The 22,276-nt window shown below is 42.8% G+C and overlaps 1 protein-coding gene across 1 annotated transcript in view; it reads right to left on the bottom strand.

The window, feature by feature from the left end:
- Positions 1-22,276, bottom strand: part of lyst (lysosomal trafficking regulator) — a 280,835-nt gene that overhangs the window by 40,140 nt on the left and 218,419 nt on the right. The window contains 10 exon segments of the mRNA XM_065008440.1: positions 63-293; positions 503-720; positions 8,824-8,964; positions 11,083-11,239; positions 11,356-11,422; positions 11,554-11,798; positions 14,984-15,136; positions 15,211-15,266; positions 15,408-15,569; positions 16,773-16,918. Of these exon segments, the coding sequence (XP_064864512.1) occupies positions 63-293; positions 503-720; positions 8,824-8,964; positions 11,083-11,239; positions 11,356-11,422; positions 11,554-11,798; positions 14,984-15,136; positions 15,211-15,266; positions 15,408-15,569; positions 16,773-16,918 (1,576 nt within the window).

Raw genomic sequence — 22,276 nt, 5'->3', positions numbered from 1 at the left:
CTGAAGGCCAGCTGCACCAGGAGGCCGTAACACCTGACCCTAACCTCTGACCTTTAACCTACCGGGTAAACTATATCTTTGACCTGTTCCCTGGTCTCTCTGAAGGCCAGCTGCACCAGGAGGCCCATGGCAGCGGGAAGCTCTCCCTCCATAATGAGTCTGGGTCCAGCTCTGCTGATGTGGGATGCAGAGAACAGCTGTCTGGGCGTCTGTCCGTACGTCTTGATCATGGTCTCCAAAGCACGCCGCTGCACCGGGTCCTCCACTGACGACACGTCCATACCGAAATACGTCTACGGACGAGGGGAGACAAATCAACTTGACAAACAGTTAAAATACAAGCTGATGTTTCTTCTTGTCCAAGGTCATGCTCACACACGAAAACGTTTTGCAATGGTAAACCAAAAACACAATGTAATTTTTTTGTGGTCCAAATCCAGGCCCTCTCTGTTCCCTTCCGTTTGGTGGGATATATATCGCCCAGGCATAAACAGTTACTCACAGCAGGGTGGAATACATTGATGGCATGTACAGCTGCCTTTCCTTTCTGTTTCAACCCAAACACCAGGTCAATCCACTGACAGAGGGTCTGAGAGACCTGGTCTGACTCCAGGGCCTGGCGGTGGATCAGGATGAAGAGGCGAGGGTCGTTCCGCGCCCAGGGTGGCAGGTTGACGTGGTTCACACGCTCACTGTTTTGACGCACACCAAAGTCAAAACCTGGAGGAAGACAGAGGACACATTGGAAAGAGGAAAGGAGGTCTACTGTAAAACATTCCTTACTGCTAATATGTGCATCTACTGTAAAACATTCCTTACTGCTAATATGGGCATCTACTGTAAAACATTCCTTACTGCTAATATGTGCCCTACTGTAAAACATTCCTTACTGCTAATATGGGCGTCTACTGTAAAACATTCCTTACTGCTAATATGGGCGTCTACTGTAAAACATTCCTTACTGCTAATATGGGCGTCTACTGTAAAACATTCCTTACTGCTAATATGGGCGTCTACTGTAAAACATTCCTTACTGCTAATATGGGCATCTACTGTAAAACATTCCTTACTGCTAATATGGGCGTCTACTGTAAAACATTCCTTACTGCTAATATGGGCGTCTACTGTAAAACATTCCTTACTGCTAATATGGGCGTCTACTGTAAAACATTCCTTACTGCTAATATGGGCGTCTACTGTAAAACATTCCTTACTGCTAATATGGGCGTCTACTGTAAAACATTCCTTACTGCTAATATGGGCGTCTACTGTAAAACATTCCTTACTGCTAATATGGGCGTCTACTGTAAAACATTCCTTACTGCTAATATGGGCGTCTACTGTAAAACATTCCTTACTGCTAATATGGGCGTCTACTGTAAAACATTCCTTACTGCTAATATGGGCGTCTACTGTAAAACATTCCTTACTGCTAATATGGGCGTCTACTGTAAAACATTCCTTACTGCTAATATGGGCGTCTACTGTAAAACATTCCTTAGTGCTAATATGGGCGTCTACTGTAAAACATTCCTTAGTGCTAATATGGGCGTCTACTGTAAAACATTCCTTACTGCTAATATGGGCGTCTACTGTAAAACATTCCTTACTGCTAATATGGGCGTCTACTGTAAAACATTCCTTACTGCTAATATGGGCGTCTACTGTAAAACATTCCTTAATGCTAATACGGGCGTCTACTGTAAAACATTCCTTACTGCTAATACGGGCGTCTACTGTAAAACATTCCTTACTGCTAATACGGGCATCTACTGTAAAACATTCCTTAGTGCTAATATGGGCGTCTACTGTAAAACATTCCTTAGTGCTAATATGGGCGTCTACTGTAAAACATTCCTTACTGCTAATATGGGCGTCTACTGTAAAACATTCCTTACTGCTAATATGGGCGTCTACTGTAAAACATTCCTTACTGCTAATATGGGCGTCTACTGTAAAACATTCCTTACTGCTAATATGGGCGTCTACTGTAAAACATTCCTTACTGCTAATATGGGCGTCTACTGTAAAACATTCCTTACTGCTAATATGGGCGTCTACTGTAAAACATTCCTTACTGCTAATATGGGCGTCTACTGTAAAACATTCCTTACTGCTAATATGGGCGTCTACTGTAAAACATTCCTTACTGCTAATATGGGCGTCTACTGTAAAACATTCCTTACTGCTAATATGGGCGTCTACTGTAAAACATTCCTTACTGCTAATATGGGCGTCTACTGTAAAACATTCCTTACTGCTAATATGGGCGTCTACTGTAAAACATTCCTTACTGCTAATATGGGCGTCTACTGTAAAACATTCCTTACTGCTAATATGGGCGTCTACTGTAAAACATTCCTTACTGCTAATATGGGCATCTACTGTAAAACATTCCTTAATGCTAATATGGGCGTCTACTGTAAAACATCCCTTACTGCTAATATGGGCGTCTACTGTAAAACATTCCTTACTGCTAATATGGGCGTCTACTGTAAAACATTCCTTACTGCTAATATGGGCGTCTACTGTAAAACATTCCTTACTGCTAATATGGGCGTCTACTGTAAAACATTCCTTACTGCTAATATGGGCGTCTACTGTAAAACATTCCTTACTGCTAATATGTGACCAACCGGCTCGATTTGGTCTTATGTAGCAAAATTTGAATTTGTGTTTTTTTACATTAGATAAAAGTAGAGACTCGGAGCTAGAAAATTGTACATCAAACACTACAGTCGAGGAACAATGGGAAAGTAATTCTGCTTTGACAGTTGATCAACTTGTAGCTTGTAAAATGACCTTTGAAATGTTTTGGTACACCTACTGGAGAGCTCTTCTTTGTCTACCCCCAGTCAGCATCGTTCACACCCTCTTAAACTTTAGCTTGTCCCTGTTCATGCCGGCAGAGAAGAGCTACAACTTCCTAATCATAGCCTCAATTTTGTACCGCACATTGAACATAATTGCGGAGTCCCTGTAATCCTCGATTCACATCATTCAGGTGAGAAAAAGAGCCTTGGTGCCAACGAGTGTGCATACCCCAGTTTGGGAATACCTTTACTAAACAACCAAAGATTGTGGATCAAATCAAATGGAATTTGTCACATGCTCGGAATACAACCTTAGTGAAATGCTTACTTTACAAACCCTTAACCAACAACGCAGTTCAAGAAATAGAGTTAAGAAAAGATTGACTAAATAAACAAAAGTGAAAATAAAATAAATAAAAGTCACACAAGAAAATGTCATAACAATAACGAGGTTATATACAGAGGGTACCGTTACAGAGGCAATGTCCTGGGGGTAGAGGTTAGACGAGGTCATTTGTAAAGTGCCTGTGCATAGATAAAACAGCAGTGTAAAAACAAAGGGAGGGTGGGGTCAATGTAAACGGTCCGGGTGGCCATTTTGATTCGTTGTTCAGCAGTCTTATGGCTTTGGGGAAGAATCTGTTAAGGAGCCTTTTGTACCTCGACTTCACGCTGCTTGCCGTGCCGTAGCAAAGAGACCAGACTATGACTTGGGTGACTGGAGTCTTTGACCATTTTCAGATCTTTCCTCTGACACCGTCTAGTATATATCCTACATGGCAGGAGGCTTGGCCCCAGTGATGTACTGGGCCGTATGCACTACCCTCTGTAGCGCCTTACGGTTGGATGCCGAGGAGTTGCTATACCAGGCTGTGATGCAACCGGCCAGGATGCTCTCGATGGTGCAGCTGTAGAACTTTTTGAGGATCTGGGAACTGAGGGGGAAAAAGTGTTGTTGTGCCCTCTTCATGACTGTCGTGGTGTGTTCGGACCATGATAGTTCATTGGTGATGTGGACACAAAGGAACTTGAAACTCTCAACCTGCTCCACTTCAGCCCCATCGATGTTAATGGGGGGCCTGTTCGGCCCGCCTTTTCCTATAGTCCATGATCAGCTCCTTTGTCTTGCTCACATTGAGGTTGTTGTCCTGGCACCACACTGCCAGTTCTCTGACCTCCTCCCTATAGGCCGTCTCATTGTTGTCAGCGATCAGGCCTACCACTGTTGTGTCATCAGCAAACTTAATGATGGAGTTGGAGTCGTGCTTGGCCACGCAGTTGTGGGTGAACAGGGAGTATAGGAGGGGACTAAGTACACACCCCTGAGGGCCCCCAGTGTTAAGGATCAGCATGGCAGACGTGTTGTTACCTACCCTTAGCACCTGGTTGCGGCCCGTCAGGAAGTCCAGGATCCAGGTGCAAAGGGAGGTGTTTAGTCCCAGGTTCCTTAGCTTAGTGATGAGCTTTGTTGGCACTATGGTGTTGAATGCTGAGCTGTAGTCAATGAACAGCATTCTCACATAGGTGTTCCTTTTGTCCGGGTGGGAAAAGGCAGTGTGGAGCGTGATTGAGATTGTATCATCTGTTGGGGCGAATTAGAGTGGGTCTAGGGTTTCCGGCATGATGGAGTTGACGTGAGCCATGACCAGCCTCTCAAAGCACTTCATGTCTACCGACGTGAGTGCTACAGGTTGGTAAACATTTAAGCAGGTTACCTTCACTTTCTTGGTCACAGGGACTATAGTGGTCTGTTTGAAACATGTAGGTATTAGAGACTCGGTCAGCGAGAGGTTGAAAATGTCAGTGAAGACACTTGCCAGTTGGTATGTTCTGAGTACACGTCCTGGTAATCTGTCTGGCCCCGCGGCTTTGTGAATATGGACCTGTTTAACCTCTCTTGGGTAGGGGGCAGTATTTACACTTCCGGATGAAAAGTGTGCCCAAAGTAAATTGCCTGTTACTCAGGCCCAGAAGCATATCATTGGACGATTTGGATAGAAAACACTAAAGTTTCTAAAACTGTTAAAATAATGTCTGTGAATATAACAGAACTGATATGGCAGGCGAAACCCCGAGGACAAACCTTCAAGGGGAAAAAAGGTCTATTGAGGTCATAGGATTTTCCAATAGGTTTCTATGGGACTCCTTTATTATTAGGAACCTGGTTGCGGTTCCTATGGCTTCCACTAGATGTCCACAGTCTTTAGAAATTGTTCTATGTTTTTCTTTTGAGAAATGAAGAAGCAGTCCTATTCATTGTAAGTGTCACTCCAGGTGGATTCTACTGTTTTGATGCGGGTGAACAGGAGCGCGCTCCACATTGTTTTTATTCGGTATTAGAAACAGTTTATTCAGTCTTAAATTTGATCGATTATTTACGTTTCAGGGTACCTGAGGTTGGATTAGGCATGTTGTTTGAAATGTTTGGACCAAGTTTATAGGTAACTTATTAGATACTATGTAGGCATGTTGGGCGAGTTAAAACTGGTGTATTTCGGGAATCAAACGCGCCAAATAAATTGACATTTTTGGGACATAAAGAAGGCCTTTATCGAACAAAAGGACCATTTGTGATGTTTCTGGGACATTTTGGAGTGCCAACAGAAGAGGATCTTCAAAAGAATTAACAATATTAGCAATTTTTGACTTTTGTGTCGCATCTGCCTGGTTGAAAAATTATTTGAATGTGTTTGTATGCGGGGCGCTGTCCTCAGATAATCGCATGGTCTGCTTTCGCCATAAAGCCTTTTTTGAAATCTGACACAGCGGCTGGATTAACAAGTTAAGCTTTATTTTGATATATAACACATATTTCCAAGAATGTTAAATATTTGAATTTAGTATTTTGCACTCTGGCCAGGTGGGACGCTACCTGCCCATAAGAAGTTAAAGCTCTTGCTCACATTGGCTACGGACGTGATCACACAGTCATCCGGAACAGCTGGTGCTCTCATGCATGCTTCAGTGTTGCTTACCACGAAGCGAGCATAGAAAGGCATTAAGCTCATCTGCTCGCGTCACTGGGCAGCTCGTGGCTGAGTTTTTCTTTGTAGTCTAATAGTTTGCAAGCCCTGCCACATCCGACGAGCGTCAGAGCCGGTGTAGTATGATTACATCTTAGTCCTGTATTGACGCTTTGCCTGTTCGATGGTTAATCTGTGGGCATAGCAGGATTTCCTATAAGCGTCCAGATTATTGTCACACTCCTTGAAAGCGGCAGCTTTAGCCTTTAGCTCGGTGCAGATGTTGCCTGTAATGCATGGCTTCTGGTTGGGATATGTACGTACAGTCACTGTGGGAAATACATTGTCAATGCATTTATTGATGAAGCCGGTGACTGGTCTCTCCCCAATGCCATTGGAAGAATCCCGGAACAGATTCCAGTCTGTGCTGCAAAACCGACCTGTAGGTTAGCATCCGCGTCATCTGACCACTTCCGTATTGAGTGAATCACTGGTACTTCCTGCTTTAGTTTTTGCTTGTAAGCGGGAATCAGGAGGATAGAATTATGGTCAGATTTGCCAAATGGAGTGTGAGGGAGAGCTTTATGCGTCTGTGTGGAGTAAAGGTGATCTAGAGCTTTGTATGCATCTCTGTGTGGAGTAAAGGAGGTCTAGAGCTTTGTGCATCTCTGTGTGGAGTAAAGGAGGTCTAAGAGCTTTATGCGTCTGTGTGGAGTAAAGGAGGTCTAGAGCTTTGTGCATCTCTGTGTGGAGAAAAGGAGGTCTAGAGCTTTGTGCGTCTCTGTGTGGAGTAAAGGTGATCAAGAGCTTTATGCATCTCTGTGGAGTAAAGGAGGTCTAGAGCTTTGTGCATCTCTGTGTGGAGAAAAGGAGGTCTAGAGCTTTGTGCATCTCTGTGTGGAGTAAAGGTGATCAAGAGCTTTATGCGTCTCTGTGTGGAGTAAAGGAGGTCTAGAGCTTTGTGCATCTCTGTGTGGAGAAAAGGAGGTCTAGAGCTTTGTGCATCTCTGTGTGGAGTAAAGGTGATCAAGAGCTTTATGCGTCTGTGTGGAGTAAAGGAGGTCTAGAGCTTTGTGCATCTCTGTGTGGAGTAAAGGTGATCAAGAGCTTTATGCGTCTATGTGTGGAGTAAAGGTGATCAAGAGTTTTTTCCCTCTGGTTCCACATTTGACATGCTGGTAGAAATGAGGTAAAACTGATTTAAGTTTCCCTGCAATAAAGTCCCCAGCCACTAGGAGCACCGCTTCTGGATGAGCATTTTCTTGTTTGGTTATGACCTTACACAGCTCATTGAGTGGAGTCTTAGTGCCAGCATCGGTTTGTGGTGGTAAATAGACAGCTACGAATAATATAGATGAGAACTATAGTGTGGTCACAGCTTATCATGAGGTATTCTACCTCAGGCGAACAGAACCGCAATACTTCTTTAATATTAGACATTGACAAAGACACGCCCCGTGTTATTGACAAAGACACGCCCCCGTGTTAATGACAAAGACACGCCCCCCGTGTTAATGACAAAGACACGCCCCCCGTGTTATTGACAAAGACACGCCCCCGTGTTATTGACAAAGACACGCCCCCGTGTTATTGACAAAGACACGCCCCCGTGTTATTGACAAAGACACGCCCCCGTGTTATTGACAAAGACACGCCCCGTGTTATTGACAAAGACACGCCCCGTGTTATTGACAAAGACACGCCCCGTGTTATTGACAAAGACACGCCCCCGTGTTATTGACAAAGACACGCCCCCGTGTTATTGACAAAGACACGCCCCCGTGTTATTGACAAAGACACGCCCCCGTGTTATTGACAAAGACACGCCCCCGTGTTATTGACAAAGACACGCCCCCGTGTTATTGACAAAGACACGCCCCGTGTTAATGACAAAGACACGCCCCGTGTTAATGACAAAGACACGCCCGTGTTATTGACAAAGACACGCCCCGTGTTATTGACAAAGACACGCCCCGTGTTATTGACAAAGACACGCCCCGTGTTATTGACAAAGACACGCCCCGTGTTATTGACAAAGACACGCCCCGTGTTATTGACAAAGACACGCCCGTGTTATTGACAAAGACACGCCCCGTGTTATTGACAAAGACACGCCCCCGTGTTAATGACAAAGACACCCCCCGTGTTAATGACAAAGACACCCCCCGTGTTAATGACAAAGACACCCCCCGTGTTAATGACAAAGACACCCCCGTGTTAATGACAAAGACACGCCCCGTGTTAATGACAAAGACACGCCCCCGTGTTAATGACAAAGACACGCCCCCGTGTTAATGACAAAGACACGCCCCCGTGTTAATGACAAAGACACGCCCCCGTGTTAATGACAAAGACACGCCCCGTGTTATGAGAACTATAGTGTGGTCTACAGCTTATCATGAGGTACTCTACCTCAGACGAGTAATACCTTGAGACTTCTTTAATATTAGACATCGTGCACCAGCAGTTATTGACAAATAGACACACACCCCCGCCCCTGACTGACGTAGCTGCTCTGTCCTGAGAAGCCAGCCAGATCAATAGTATCAGTGTCGTCGTTAAGCCACGTCTCGGTGAAACATAAGATATTACAGTTTTGAATGCCCCGTTGGTAGAATAGTCTTAATTGTAAATCGTACAGTTTGTTTTCCGACACCCCGCCCTCCCCTTTTTTCCCTGTATTTTCTTCACGCTGATGACAAAGATTTGGGCCTTGTCTCGACAAAGGAGTATATCTTTCAAGGTCAGACTCATTAAAGAAAAATCGTTGTCCAGTTCGACGTGAGTAGTCGCTGTTCTGATGTCCAGTAGCTCTTTTCGGTCATAAGACACAGTAGCAGCAACATTATGTACAAAATAAGTTTTAAAAAATGTGGGGGGGGGGAAAATAAAAAATAGCTAGGACCTCGTAAATGGCAGCGATCCCCTCCGGCACCATTATCATATCGTCTTTCCCTCTCAGTTGACGAGGAACTCTGAGAGGTAATATAACTCTGGTAAGCACTCTTTGTGTAACAGAGGTCTGTGTGTGTGGTCTATTCTCCTACCCTCTCTGTTGACCAGGAACTCCGGGAGGTAAAAGAACTCTGGTATTAGCTCCTTGACGTCAGTCATGCTCTCGAACGAGGAGAGACGCCATGTTGTATTCATAGAGTGGAACGTCCGGTCAGGGATATCAAAGCTCTGGTCTGCAACACACACACACACAAACACACACACTAATTAAACCTGTGTTCTGATGATACAGGACCAACACAGTGTCTTTATCTTGGGTGAATGAGCAGGCTTCCTTTCATTGCCTTGTGAACCACCGCTTCTGAATTCAATTACACTTCTATCAACGAAGATGAGAGGCTTCGGAGGAAGAGCATTAGAAAGACAAGAGCAGAGGAAGAGAGAAACGGGATGAGAGGTAGAGAGGAAGAGATATGGAAGAGGAGAAGAGGGGGGAGTCAGAGGGATAGAGAGAAGTTTGAGTGTGAAAAGGGGGAGAGAAAGCCTATCAGACAGAGGAAGCCTTTGATGCATGCCAGCCATTGGATCAGATCAGTCTTAGTTAGATCAGGACGTTGTTCTCAGAACACGGCGCTACAACAGCCTCAGGATCATGCTAATAACACAACACAGATGGCAGTGATCAGCCTCATGCTAATAACACAACACAGATGGCAGTGATCAGCCTCATGCTAATAACACAATACAGATGGCGGTGATCAGCCTCAGGATCATGCTAATAACACAATACAGATGGCAGTGATCAGCCTCAGGATCATGCTAATAACACAACACAGATGGCAGTGATCAGCCTCATGCTAATAACACAACACAGATGGCAGTGATCAGCCTCATGCTAATAACACAACACAGATGGCAGTGATCAGCCTCAGGATCATGCTAATAACACAACACAGATGGCAGTGATCAGCCTCAGGATCATGCTAATAACACAATACAGATGGCAGTGATCAGCCTCAGGATCATGCTGATAACACAACACAGATGGCAGTGATCAGCCTCATGCTAATAACACAACACAGATGGCAGTGATCAGCCTCATGCTAATAACACAACACAGATGGCAGTGATCAGCCTCAGGATCATGCTAATAACACAACACAGATGGCAGTGATCAGCCTCAGGATCATGCTAATAACACAACACAGATGGCAGTGATCAGCCTCAGGATCATGCTAATAACACAACACAGATGGCAGTGATCAGCCTCATGCTAATAACACAACACAGATGGCAGTGATCAGCCTCAGGATCATGCTAATAACACAATACAGATGGCAGTGATCAGCCTCAGGATCATGCTAATAACACAATACAGATGGCAGTGATCAGCCTCATGCTAATAACACAAAACAGATGGCGGTGATCAGCCTCAGGATCATGCTAATAACACAATACAGATGGCGGTGATCAGCCTCAGGATCATGCTGTTAACACAATACAGATGGCAGTGATCAGCCTCAGCCTCATGCTAATAACACAATACAGATGGCAGTGATCAGCCTCATGCTAATAACACAATACAGATGGCGGTGATCAGCCTCAGGATCATGCTAATAACACAACACAGATGGCAGTGATCAGCCTCAGGATCATGCTAATAACACAATACAGATGGCGGTGATCAGCCTCATGCTGATAACACAACACAGATGGCAGTGATCAGCCTCAGGATCATGCTAATAACACAATACAGATGGCGGTGATCAGCCTCATGCTAATAACACAACACAGATGGCAGTGATCAGCCTCATGCTAATAACACAACACAGATGGCAGTGATCAGCCTCATGCTAATAACACAATACAGATGGCGGTGATCAGCCTCAGGATCATGCTAATAACAAAACACAGATGGCAGTGATCAGCCTCAGGATCATGCTAATAACACAATACAGATGGCAGTGATCAGCCTCATGCTAATAACACAACACAGATGGCAGTGATCAGCCTCATGCTAATAACACAACACAGATGGCAGTGATCAGCCTCATGCTAATAACACAACACAGATGGCAGTGATCAGCCTCAGGATCATGCTAATAACACAACACAGATGGCAGTGATCAGCCTCATGCTAATAACACAACACAGATGGCAGTGATCAGCCTCATGCTAATAACACAACACAGATGGCAGTGATCAGCCTCATGCTAATAACACAACACAGATGGCAGTGATCAGCCTCATGCTAATAACAGCAGTGATCTTTTATATGCTGCTGAATGAAAATAGCTATTCCTAAAAGAAGAGAGCAACATTAGAAGTACACATCTGTGTGGGTGTCTTACCCTGGTAGGCCAGGAACATCTTGGTGAATGGAGGCATGCGAACCAGGAAGTGTAGTACAGTGCCAGAGTTGGAGTAGTGAGATCCGTAATGGTACGGCTGGACAGGAGGCATGGGGTCGTCATCATGCGCTCCCTTACGATACTCCTCCTCTAGATACTGGAAGAGGTAGAAACTACAGTTTATGCGACGTGTGTGTAATGAATACATTTGAAAAACTGACCTCGTATCCAAGAGAAGCAGTTAACACAGTAAGGCTGCATTGAGCTGTTCACCTTATAATTGTCCACATAGCGATCCTCCTTCTCTTTAGACTGGACTGCTATGGGCTTGTTCAGGTTCCTGAAAACAGTCCAGAAAGAGAGAATGAAAAGGTCAAACCTCCTGTTCTCTGTTTTTTTCTTTGGTCCAATTAACACGTCGGTTCGTTATAACACTGACCCGTAGCTAACCGTGTTAGTACTACAACTGACCTGTAGATGGAGCTGTCCCCCAGGTCCAGTGTCTCTGAGATGTAGTCCTTCAGTATGAAGGGGAAGACGGGGTACTGCATCAGGTCGTTGAAGCTCCGCCCAGAGTGTTTGTTGAGGTGTGTCAAGTACTCAAAGTTACTGATCTGCCCCGAGCCCCACAGGTGTGTTAACGCCGTGATGTTACCATACTCCAGGAGGTTGGGGAGGTCGGAGGTCAGGATGTTGTGGTACACGTCATCACGGAACTACGGAAATGTAAAATCTAGTTTTATTGCATGTGAAATACTTAAGCCATCACTTTTTAGCTAGCTGCAGCTCAGTATTGTGTTATGTTATGCTAGCTGATACAATCACTTTCCACTAGCATTGCTACATGCTACAAAATGCTAGCCAGGATATTACATACTGAACAAAAACATAAATGCAACATGCATCAATTTAATTAAATTTACCGAGTTACATTTCATAAAGAAATCAGTCAAACTAAATAAATTCATGGATTTATTTATGGATTAGAACATGACTGGGAAAACAGTTGAAGTTGGAAGTTTACATTCACCTTCACCAAATATTTCAACTCAGTTTTTCACAATTCCTGACATTTAATCCTAGTAAAAGTTCCCGGTCTTAAGTCAGTTAGGATCACCACTTTATTTTAAGAATGTGAAATGTCAGAATAATAGTAGAGAGAAGGATTTATTTCATCACATTCCCAGTGGGTCATAAGTTTACATACACGCAATTAGTATTTGGTAGCATTGCCTTTAAATTGTCTAACTTGGGTCAAACGTTTTGGGTAGCCTTCCACAAGCTGGTGTAACTGAGTCAGGTTTGTAGGCCTCCTTGCTCGCACACGCTTTTTCAGATCTGCCCACAAATGTTCTATAGGATTGAGGTGAGGGCTTTGTGATGGCCACTCCAATACCTTGACTTTGTTGTCCTTAAGCCATTTTGCCACAACTTTGGAAGTATGCTTGGGGTCATTGTCCATTTGGAAGACCCATTTGCGACCAAGCTTAAACTTCCTGACTGATGTCTTGAGATGTTGCTTCAATATATCCACATAATTTTCTTTCCTCATGATGCCATCTACTTTTTGAAGTGCACCAGTCCCTCCTGCAGCAAAGCACCCCACAACATGATGCTTCATGGTTGGGATGGTGTCTTCGGCTTACAAGACTCCCCCTTTTTCCTCCAAACATAACGATGGTCACATTATGGCCAAACAGTTATATTTTTGTTTCATCAGACCAGAGGACATTTCTCCAAAAAGTACGATCTTTGTCCCCATGTGCAGTTGCAAACCGTAGTCTGGCTTTTTTATGGCGGTTTTGGAGCAGTGGCTTCTTCCTTGGTGAGCGGCCTTTCAGGTTATGTCGATATTGGACTCGTTTTACTGTGGATATAGATACTTTTGTACCTGTTTCCTCCAGCATCTTCACAAGGTCCTTTGTTGATGTTCTGGGATTGATTTGCACTTTTCGCACCAAAGTACATTCATCTCTAGGAGACAGAACGTGTCTCCTTCCTGAGCGGTATGATGGCTGCGTGGTCCTGTGGTGTTTATACTTGCGTACTATTGTTTGTACAGATGAATGTGGAACCTTCAGGCATTTGGAAATTGCTCCCAAGGATGAACCAGACTTGTGGAGGTCTACAATTTTTTTTTTGAGGTCTTGACTGATTTCTTTTGCTTGTCCCATGTCAAGCAAAGAGGCACTGAGTTTGAAGGTAGGCCTTGAAATACATCCACAGGTACACCTCCAATTGACTCAAATTGTGTCAATTAGCCTATCAGAAGCTTCTAAAGCCATGACATCATTTTCTGGAATTTTCCAAGCTGTTTAAAGGCCCAGTCAACTTAGTGAATGTAAACTTCTGACCCACTGGAATTGTGATACAGTGAATTATAAGTGAAATAATCTGTCTAAACAATTGATGGAAAAATTACTTGTGTCATGCACAAAGTAGATGTCCTAACCGACTTGCCAAAACTATAGTTTGTTAACAAGAAATGTGTGGAGTGGTTGAAAAACAAGTTTTAATGACTCCAACCTACGTGTATGTACATTTAAGACATTTAAGTCATTTAGCAGACGCTCTTATCCAGAGCGACTTACAAATTGGTGCTTTCACCTTATGACATCCAGTGGAACAGCCACTTTACAATAGTGCATCTAGGTCTTTTAAGGGGGGGGGGGAGAAGGATTACTTTATCCTATCCTAGGTATTCCTTAAAGAGGTGAGTAAACTTCTGGACTTCAACTGTACATCTATTGTACAGAAACCATAAACAAAAAATGGGCCTCAGGATCTCGTCACTGTATTTTTATGCATTCAAATCGCCATCGGTAAAATGCAATTGTGTTCATTGCACGTAGCTTATGCCTGCCCATACCATAACCCCACCACGGGGCACTCTGTTCACAACATTGACGTCAGCAAATCGCTCGCCCACACGAGGCCGGTTCGACGTATTGCCAAATTCTCTAAAACGACGGAGGCGGCTTATGGTAGAGAAATGAACATTAAATTATCTGGCAACAGCTCTGATGGACATTCCTGCAGTCAGCATGCCAATTGTATTCTCCCTCAACTTGAGACATCTGTGGTATTGTTTGTGACAAAATTGCACATTTTAGAGTGGCCTTTTATTGTCCCCAGCACAAGGTGAACCTGTGTAATGATCATGCTGTTTAATCAGCTTCTTGATATGCCACACCTGTCAGGCTGATGGATTATCTTGACAAAGGAGAAATGCTCACTAAACAGGGATGTAAACACATTTGTGCACAACATTTTAGAGAAACAAGCTTTTTGTACATATGGAACATTTCTGGGATCTTTTATTCCAACTCATGAAACATGAGACCAACACTTTACCTGTTGCGTTTTTATATTTGTGTTCAGTGGAAATAAAGAACAAAGACACACCTAGAAAAGATGGGGAGATGCTGAACTATCAACCCTGGTGTGGAAGGCTAGCAGGAGACCATGTGCTCTTTAGTCTACCCTACCTTGGTGGTGTGGAAGGCTAGCAGGAGACCCTGTGCTCTTTAGTCTACCCTACCTTGGTGGTGGAAGGCTAGCAGGAGACCCTGTGCTCTTTAGTCCACCCTACCTTGGTGGTGTGGAAGGCTAGCAGGAGACCCTGTGCTCTTTAGTCCACCCTACCTTGGTGGTGTGGAAGGCTAGCAGGAGACCCTGTGCTCTTTAGTCTACCCTACCTTGGTGGTGTGGAAGGCTAGCAGGAGACCCTGTGCTCTTTAGTCCACCCTACCCTGGTGTGGAAGGCTAGCAGGAGACCATGTGCTCTTTAGTCCACCCTACCCTGGTGTGGAAGGCTAGCAGGAGACCATGTGCTCTTTAGTCCACCCTACCTTGGTGGTGTGGAAGGGTAGGAGACCCTGTGCTCTTTAGTCCACCCTACCTTGGTGGTGTGGAAGGCTAGCAGGAGAGTCCGTCCGTTGGTGAGGAAGATCTCTACAGCGTTGTCTCTGAGCTGCCACCACCTCTTATGGACCTCCTTAATCTCCTCATAGGTCCAGGAGAATGACGCTGCCTCCGTCTCCCCGTGGACACTCTGTCAAAACACACACAGTGAGCAACAACATCACTATCTCTGTTCTAAATGTGCAGGTGTAGAGAGAGGGTTACCTGGTTGTCATGGGCGTCAGCTGCGTTATCCTCCACAAAGTACATCCCAGACTTCCCTGTGAGGGGTCAAAAGGTCACTGTGTGAGTAAGAGTACACATCAGGAAATAGAGCCTTAGGCAGCCTGAATGGGACCTTGTCCAGAACAAAGTCACTGGACAATAAAGCTAGGAGGTGGTGTGTGTGTGTGGTCCCTTACCCAGCAGCAGCTCCCCAGAGGTCTCTCTAGAGGGAGCAACACTGATGCAGCGCCTGGTGAATCTGATTGGTTCGCTGGTGGCCTTGTCTTTCACCGTGGAGGAGAAGGAGGAGTGGGTCTTATCCTCAAACAGGAAGGACAGTGGAGCCCGCGCTGCTGGGTCTGAAAGGTCAGACAGACAGAGAAGGTCAGACAGGCAGGGTCAGACAGGGTCAGACAGGCAGGGTCAGACAGGCAGATAGACAGACGGTCAGGCAGACGGGGTCGGTCAGACGGTCAGGCAGACGGGGTCAGGCAGACGGGGTCAGGCAGGCGGGGTCAGGCAGACGGGGTCAGGCAGGCGGGGTCAGGCAGGCGGGGTCAGGCAGACGGGGTCAGGCAGACGGGGTCAGGCAGACGGGGTCAGGCAGGCAGACGGGGTCAGGCAGGCAGACGGGGTCAGGCAGGCAGACGGGGTCAGGCAGGCAGACGGGGTCAGGCAGACAGACGGGGTCAGGCAGACAGACGGGGTCAGGCAGGCAGACGGGGTCAGGCAGGCAGACGGGGTCAGGCAGACGGGGTCAGGCAGACGGGGTCAGGCAGACGGGGTCAGGCAGACGGAGGCAGACAGACTGGGTCAGGCAGACGGGGTCAGGCAGACGGGGTCAGGCAGACGGGGTCAGGCAGACGGGGTCAGGCAGACGGGGTCAGGCAGACGGGGTCAGGCAGACAGGATTCATAGCGGGTTTCCAGATAGTGCTCTCAAAAGTGAAAATGAAGGAAAACATGAAAAGCTCTTTTTTGCAGCTGTTAGGATGTCATCCCTAGTGGTGCTGAAGATCAGACTTATTATATTTTAAAATGTATGTCTGGCTTGTGTCGGTCTTTGAGCAGGTACTTGTTGGGGATGGTGAGGGGTTATGGGTGAGGGGTTATGGGTGAGGGTTAGGGTTAGGGTTATGGGTGAGGGTTATGGGTGAGGGTTAGGGGTTATGGGTGAGGGTTATGGGTGAGGGTTAGGGGTTATGGGTGAGGGTTGGGGTCACAGTACCGTATGGCTTGTGTCGGTCTTTGAGCAGGTACTTGTTGGGGATGGTGAGGGGTTATGGGTGAGGGTTAGGGGTTATGGGTGAGGGTTAGGGGTGAGGGGTTATGGGTGAGGGTTAGGGGTTATGGGTGAGGGGTTATGGGTGAGGGGTTATGGGTGAGGGTTAGGGGTTATGGGTGAGTGTTAGGGGTTATGGGTGAGGGTTAAGGGTTATGGGTGAGGGTTAGGGGTTATGGGTGAGGGTTAGGGGTGAGGGTTAGGGGTTAGGGTTAGGGGTTATGGGTGAGGGGTGAGGGTTAGGGGTTAGGGGTTATGGGTGAGGGTTGGGGTCACAGTACCGTATGGCTTGCGTCGGTCTTTGAGCAGGTACTTGTTGGGGATGGTGAGGTAACACCTCTGCAGCCGTCTTCTCTCCCTGTTGGGACCCTCTGTAGGGTCCAGCTGCCAGGAGGTCGGGTACGACGTCTGGTCATACCACACAGCACTGAAATACACAGGAAATAGAATTAGCAACAAGTCTGGTCATACATATATTATAAACTGGTTACCAACATTATAAACTGGTTACCAACATTATAAACTGGTTACCAACATTATAAACTGGTTAACAACATTATAAACTGGTTACCAACATTATAAACCAGTTACCAACATTATAAACTGGTTACCAACATTATTAGAACAGTAAACAAGTCATTATATTATAAACTGGTTACCAAAATTATAAACTGGTTACCAACATTATAAACTGGTTACCAACATTATTACAACAGTAAACAAGTCATTATATTATAAACTGGTTACCAACATTATAAACTGGTTACCAACATTATAAACTGGTTCCCAACATTATAAACTGGTTACCAACATTATAAACTGGTTACCAACATTATAAACTGGTTCCCAACATTATAAACTGGTTACCAACATTATAAACTGGTTACCAACATTATAAACTGGTTCCCAACTTTATAAACTGGTTCCCAACATTATAAACTGGTTCCCAACATTATAAACTGGTTACCAACATTATAAACTGGTTACCAACATTATAAACCGGTTACCAACATTATAAACCGGTTACCAACAATATTAGAACAGTAAACAAGTCATTATATTATAAACTGGTTACCAACATTATAAACTGGTTACCAACATTATAAACTAGTTACCAACATTATTAGAACAGTAAACAAGTCATATTATAAACTGGTTACCAACATTATAAACTGGTTACCAACATTATAAACTGGTTCCCAACATTATAAACTGGTTCCCAACATTATTAGAACAGTAAACAAGTCATTATATTATAAACTGGTTACCAACATTATAAACTGGTTACCAACATTATAAACTGGTTACCAACATTATTAGAACAGTAAACAAGTCATTATATTATAAACTGGTTACCAACATTATAAACTGGTTACCAACATTATAAACTGGTTACCAACATTATAAACTGGTTACCAACATTATAAGAACAGTAAACAAGTCATTATATTATAAACTGGTTACCAACATTATAAACTGGTTACCAACATTATAAACTGGTTACCAACATTATAAACTGGTTACCAACATTATTAGAACAGTAAACAAGTCATTCAATTATAAACTGGTTCCCAACATTATAAACTGGTTCCCAACTTTATAAACTGGTTCCCAACATTATAAACCAGTTACCAACATTATAAACTAGTTACCAACAATATTAGAACAGTAAACAAGTAATTATATTATAAACTGGTTCCCAACATTATAAACTGGTTACCAACATTATAAACTGGTTCCCAACATTATAAACTGGTTCCCAACATTATAAACTGGTTACCAACATTATAAACTGGTTACCAACATTATAAACTGGTTCCCAACTTTATAAACTGGTTCCCAACATTATAAACTGGTTACCAACATTATAAACTGGTTACCAACATTATAAACCAGTTACCAACATTATAAACTAGTTACCAACATTATAAACTAGTTACCAACATTATTAGAACAGTAAACAAGTCATTATATTATAAACTGGTTACCAATATTATAAACTGATTACCAACATTATAAACTGGTTACCAACATTATAAACTGGTTACCAACATTATTAGAACAGTAAACAAGTCATTATATTATAAACTGGTTACCAACATTATAAACTGGTTCCCAACATTATAAACTGGTTACCAACATTATAAACTGGTTCCCAACATTATAAACTGGTTACCAACATTATAAACTGGTTCCCAACATTATTAGAACAGTAAACAAGTCATTATATTATAAACTGGTTCCCAACATTATAAACTGGTTACCAACATTATAAACTGGTTCCCAACATTATAAACTGGTTACCAACATTATAAACTGGTTACCAACATTATAAACTGGTTCCCAACATTATTAGAACAGTAAACAAGTCATTATATTATAAACTGGTTCCCTTAACCTCTTCAGTCGACCCTCTACTTTTTTGAACATTCTGTTAAAAATCGCGCAACATTTCAGCGCCCTGCTACTCATGCCAGGAATATAGTATATGCATTTGCTTAGTCTGTGTGGATAGAAAACACTCAGACGTTTAAAAAACTGGTTAAATCACTGCTGTGGCTTTACCAGAACGGCATTTACATCGAAAAGCACAGGAAAAACTGATCACTGAAAATGGGGAAAATATATCCATGCGCTACTTGAACCCATTGATAAACGTGAACCACAATTAATTGACCGAGGTTGCAGTACCTACAGCTTCCACAGGGTGTCTAGAGTCTTGTCATTTCCCTTCGAGTTTTTTCTTGGTCAAACACATACAGGACACCGTATCTCCTCCGGTCTAGGACCGGATATTTTCGTTGAGTTTCTAGCCGGACATTTTTCCAGACGGACAGCTAATGATCTTTACATCGCCTCCTGATGAATTTTATCGCTTATTAACGTTTACTAATACCTAAAGTTGCATTACAAACGTATTTCGAAGTGTTTTGTGAAAGTTTATCGTCGACTTTTTGAATTTTAAAAAATGACGTTACGTTTTGAAACAATGTTTTTTTCGTTTATCACACAGTCTACATATAACGATATCTAGGCTTTATATGGACCGATTTAATCGAAATAAAGACCCAAATAGTGTTTATGGGACATCTAGGAGTGCCAACAAAGAAGATGGTGAAAGGTAATGAATGTTTTCTATTTTATTGTGCGGTTTGTGTAACGCCGAAATGCTAATTATTTTGTTTACGTCCCCTGTGGGTCTTTTGGGGTGTTGCATGCTATCAGATAATAGCTTCTCATGCTTTCGCCAAAAAGCATTTTAAAAATCTGACTTGTTGCCTGGATTCACAACGAGTGTAGCTTTAATTCGATACCCTGCATGTGTATTTTAATGAACTTTTGAGTTTTAACTAATACTATTAGCATTTAGCGTAGCGCATTTGCATTTCCAGAGCTCTAGTTGGGACGCAAGCGTCCCGGGTAGAAGCAACAGGTTACCAACATTATAAACTGGTTCCCAACATTATAAACTGGTTACCAACATTATAAACTGGTTACCAACATTATAAACTGGTTAACAACATTATTAGAACAGTAAACAAGTCATATTATAAACTGGTTACCAACATTATAAACTGGTTACCAACATTATAAACTGGTTCCCAACATTATTAGAACAGTAAACAAGTCATTATATTATAAACTGGTTCCCAACATTATAAACTGGTTCCCAACATTATAAACTGGTTACCAACATTATAAACTGATTACCAACATTATAAACTGGTTACCAACATTATAAACTGGTTCCCAACATTATAAACTGGTTCCCAACATTATAAACTGGTTACCAACATTATAAACTGGTTACCAACATTATAAACTGGTTCCCAACATTATAAACTGGTTACCAACATTATAAACTGGTTACCAACATTATAAACTGGTTAACAACATTATTAGAACAGTAAACAAGTCATTATATTATAAACTGGTTCCCAACATTATAAACTGGTTACCAACATTATAAACTGGTTCCCAACATTATAAACTGGTTACCAACATTATAAACTGGTTACCAACATTATAAACTGGTTCCCAACATTATTAGAACAGTAAACAAGTCATTATATTATAAATTGGTTCCCTTAACCTCTTCAGTCGACCCTCTACTTTTTTGAACATTCTGTTAAAAATCGCGCAACATTTCAGCGCCCTGCTACTCATGCCAGGAATATAGTATATGCATTTGCTTAGTCTGTGTGGATAGAAAACACTCAGACGTTTAAAAAACTGGTTAAATCACTGCTGTGGCTTTACCAGAACGGCATTTACATCGAAAAGCACAGGAAAAACTGATCACTGAAAATGGGAAAATATATCCATGCGCTACTTGAACCCATTGATAAACGTGAACCACAATTAATTGACCGAGGTTGCAGTACCTACAGCTTCCACAGGGTGTCTAGAGTCTTGTCATTTCCCTTCGAGTTTTTTCTTGGTCAAACACATACAGGACACCAGTATCTCCTCCGGTCTAGGACCGGATATTTTCGAGAGTTTCTAGCCGGACATTTTTCCAGACGGACAGCTAATGATCTTTACATCGCCTCCTGATGAATTTTATCGCTTATTAACGTTTACTAATACCTAAAGTTGCATTACAAACGTATTTCTGTTTTGTGAAAGTTTATCGTGACTTTTTGAATTTTAAAAATGACGTTACGTTTTGAAACAATGTTTTTTCGTTTATCACACAGTCTACATATAACGATATCTAGGCTTTATATGGACCGATTTAATCGAAATAAAGACCCAAATAGTGTTTATGGGACATCTAGGAGTGCCAACAAAGAAGATGGTGAAAGGTAATGAATGTTTTCTATTTTATTGTGCGGTTTGTGTAACCCCGAAATGCTAATTATTTTGTTTACGTCCCCTGTGGGTCTTTTGGGGTGTTGCATGCTATCAGATAATAGCTTCTCATGCTTTAAGCCAAAAAGCATTTTAAAAATCTGACTTGTTGCCTGGATTCACAACGAGTGTAGCTTTAATTCGATACCCTGCATGTGTATTTTAATGAACTTTTGAGTTTTAACTAATACTATTAGCATTTAGCGTAGCGCATTTGCATTTCCAGAGCTCTAGTTGGGACGCAAGCGTCCCGGGTAGAAGCAACAGGTTACCAACATTATAAACTGGTTCCCAACATTATAAACTGGTTACCAACATTATAAACTGGTTACCAACATTATAAACTGGTTAACAACATTATTAGAACAGTAAACAAGTCATATTATAAACTGGTTACCAACATTATAAACTGGTTACCAACATTATAAACTGGTTCCCAACATTATTAGAACAGTAAACAAGTCATTATATTATAAACTGGTTCCCAACATTATAAACTGGTTCCCAACATTATAAACTGGTTACCAACATTATAAACTGATTACCAACATTATAAACTGGTTACCAACATTATAAACTGGTTCCCAACATTATAAACTGGTTCCCAACATTATAAACTGGTTACCAACATTATAAACTGGTTACCAACATTATAAACTGGTTACCAACATTATAAACTGGTTCCCAACATTATAAACTGGTTACCAACATTATAAACTGGTTACCAACATTATAAACTGGTTACCAACATTATAAACTGGTTAACAACATTATTAGAACAGTAAACAAGTCATTATATTATAAACTGGTTCCCAACATTATAAACTGGTTACCAACATTATAAACTGGTTCCCAACATTATAAACTGGTTACCAACATTATAAACTGGTTACCAACATTATAAACTGGTTCCCAACATTATTAGAACAGT

The sequence above is a fragment of the Oncorhynchus nerka genome, linkage group LG23, assembly GCF_034236695.1.
Source record: "Oncorhynchus nerka isolate Pitt River linkage group LG23, Oner_Uvic_2.0, whole genome shotgun sequence".
NCBI lineage: Eukaryota > Metazoa > Chordata > Actinopteri > Salmoniformes > Salmonidae > Oncorhynchus > Oncorhynchus nerka.
The sequence above is the reverse complement of the archived record's forward strand: the minus strand, read 5'-3'. Positions and strand labels throughout refer to the sequence as shown.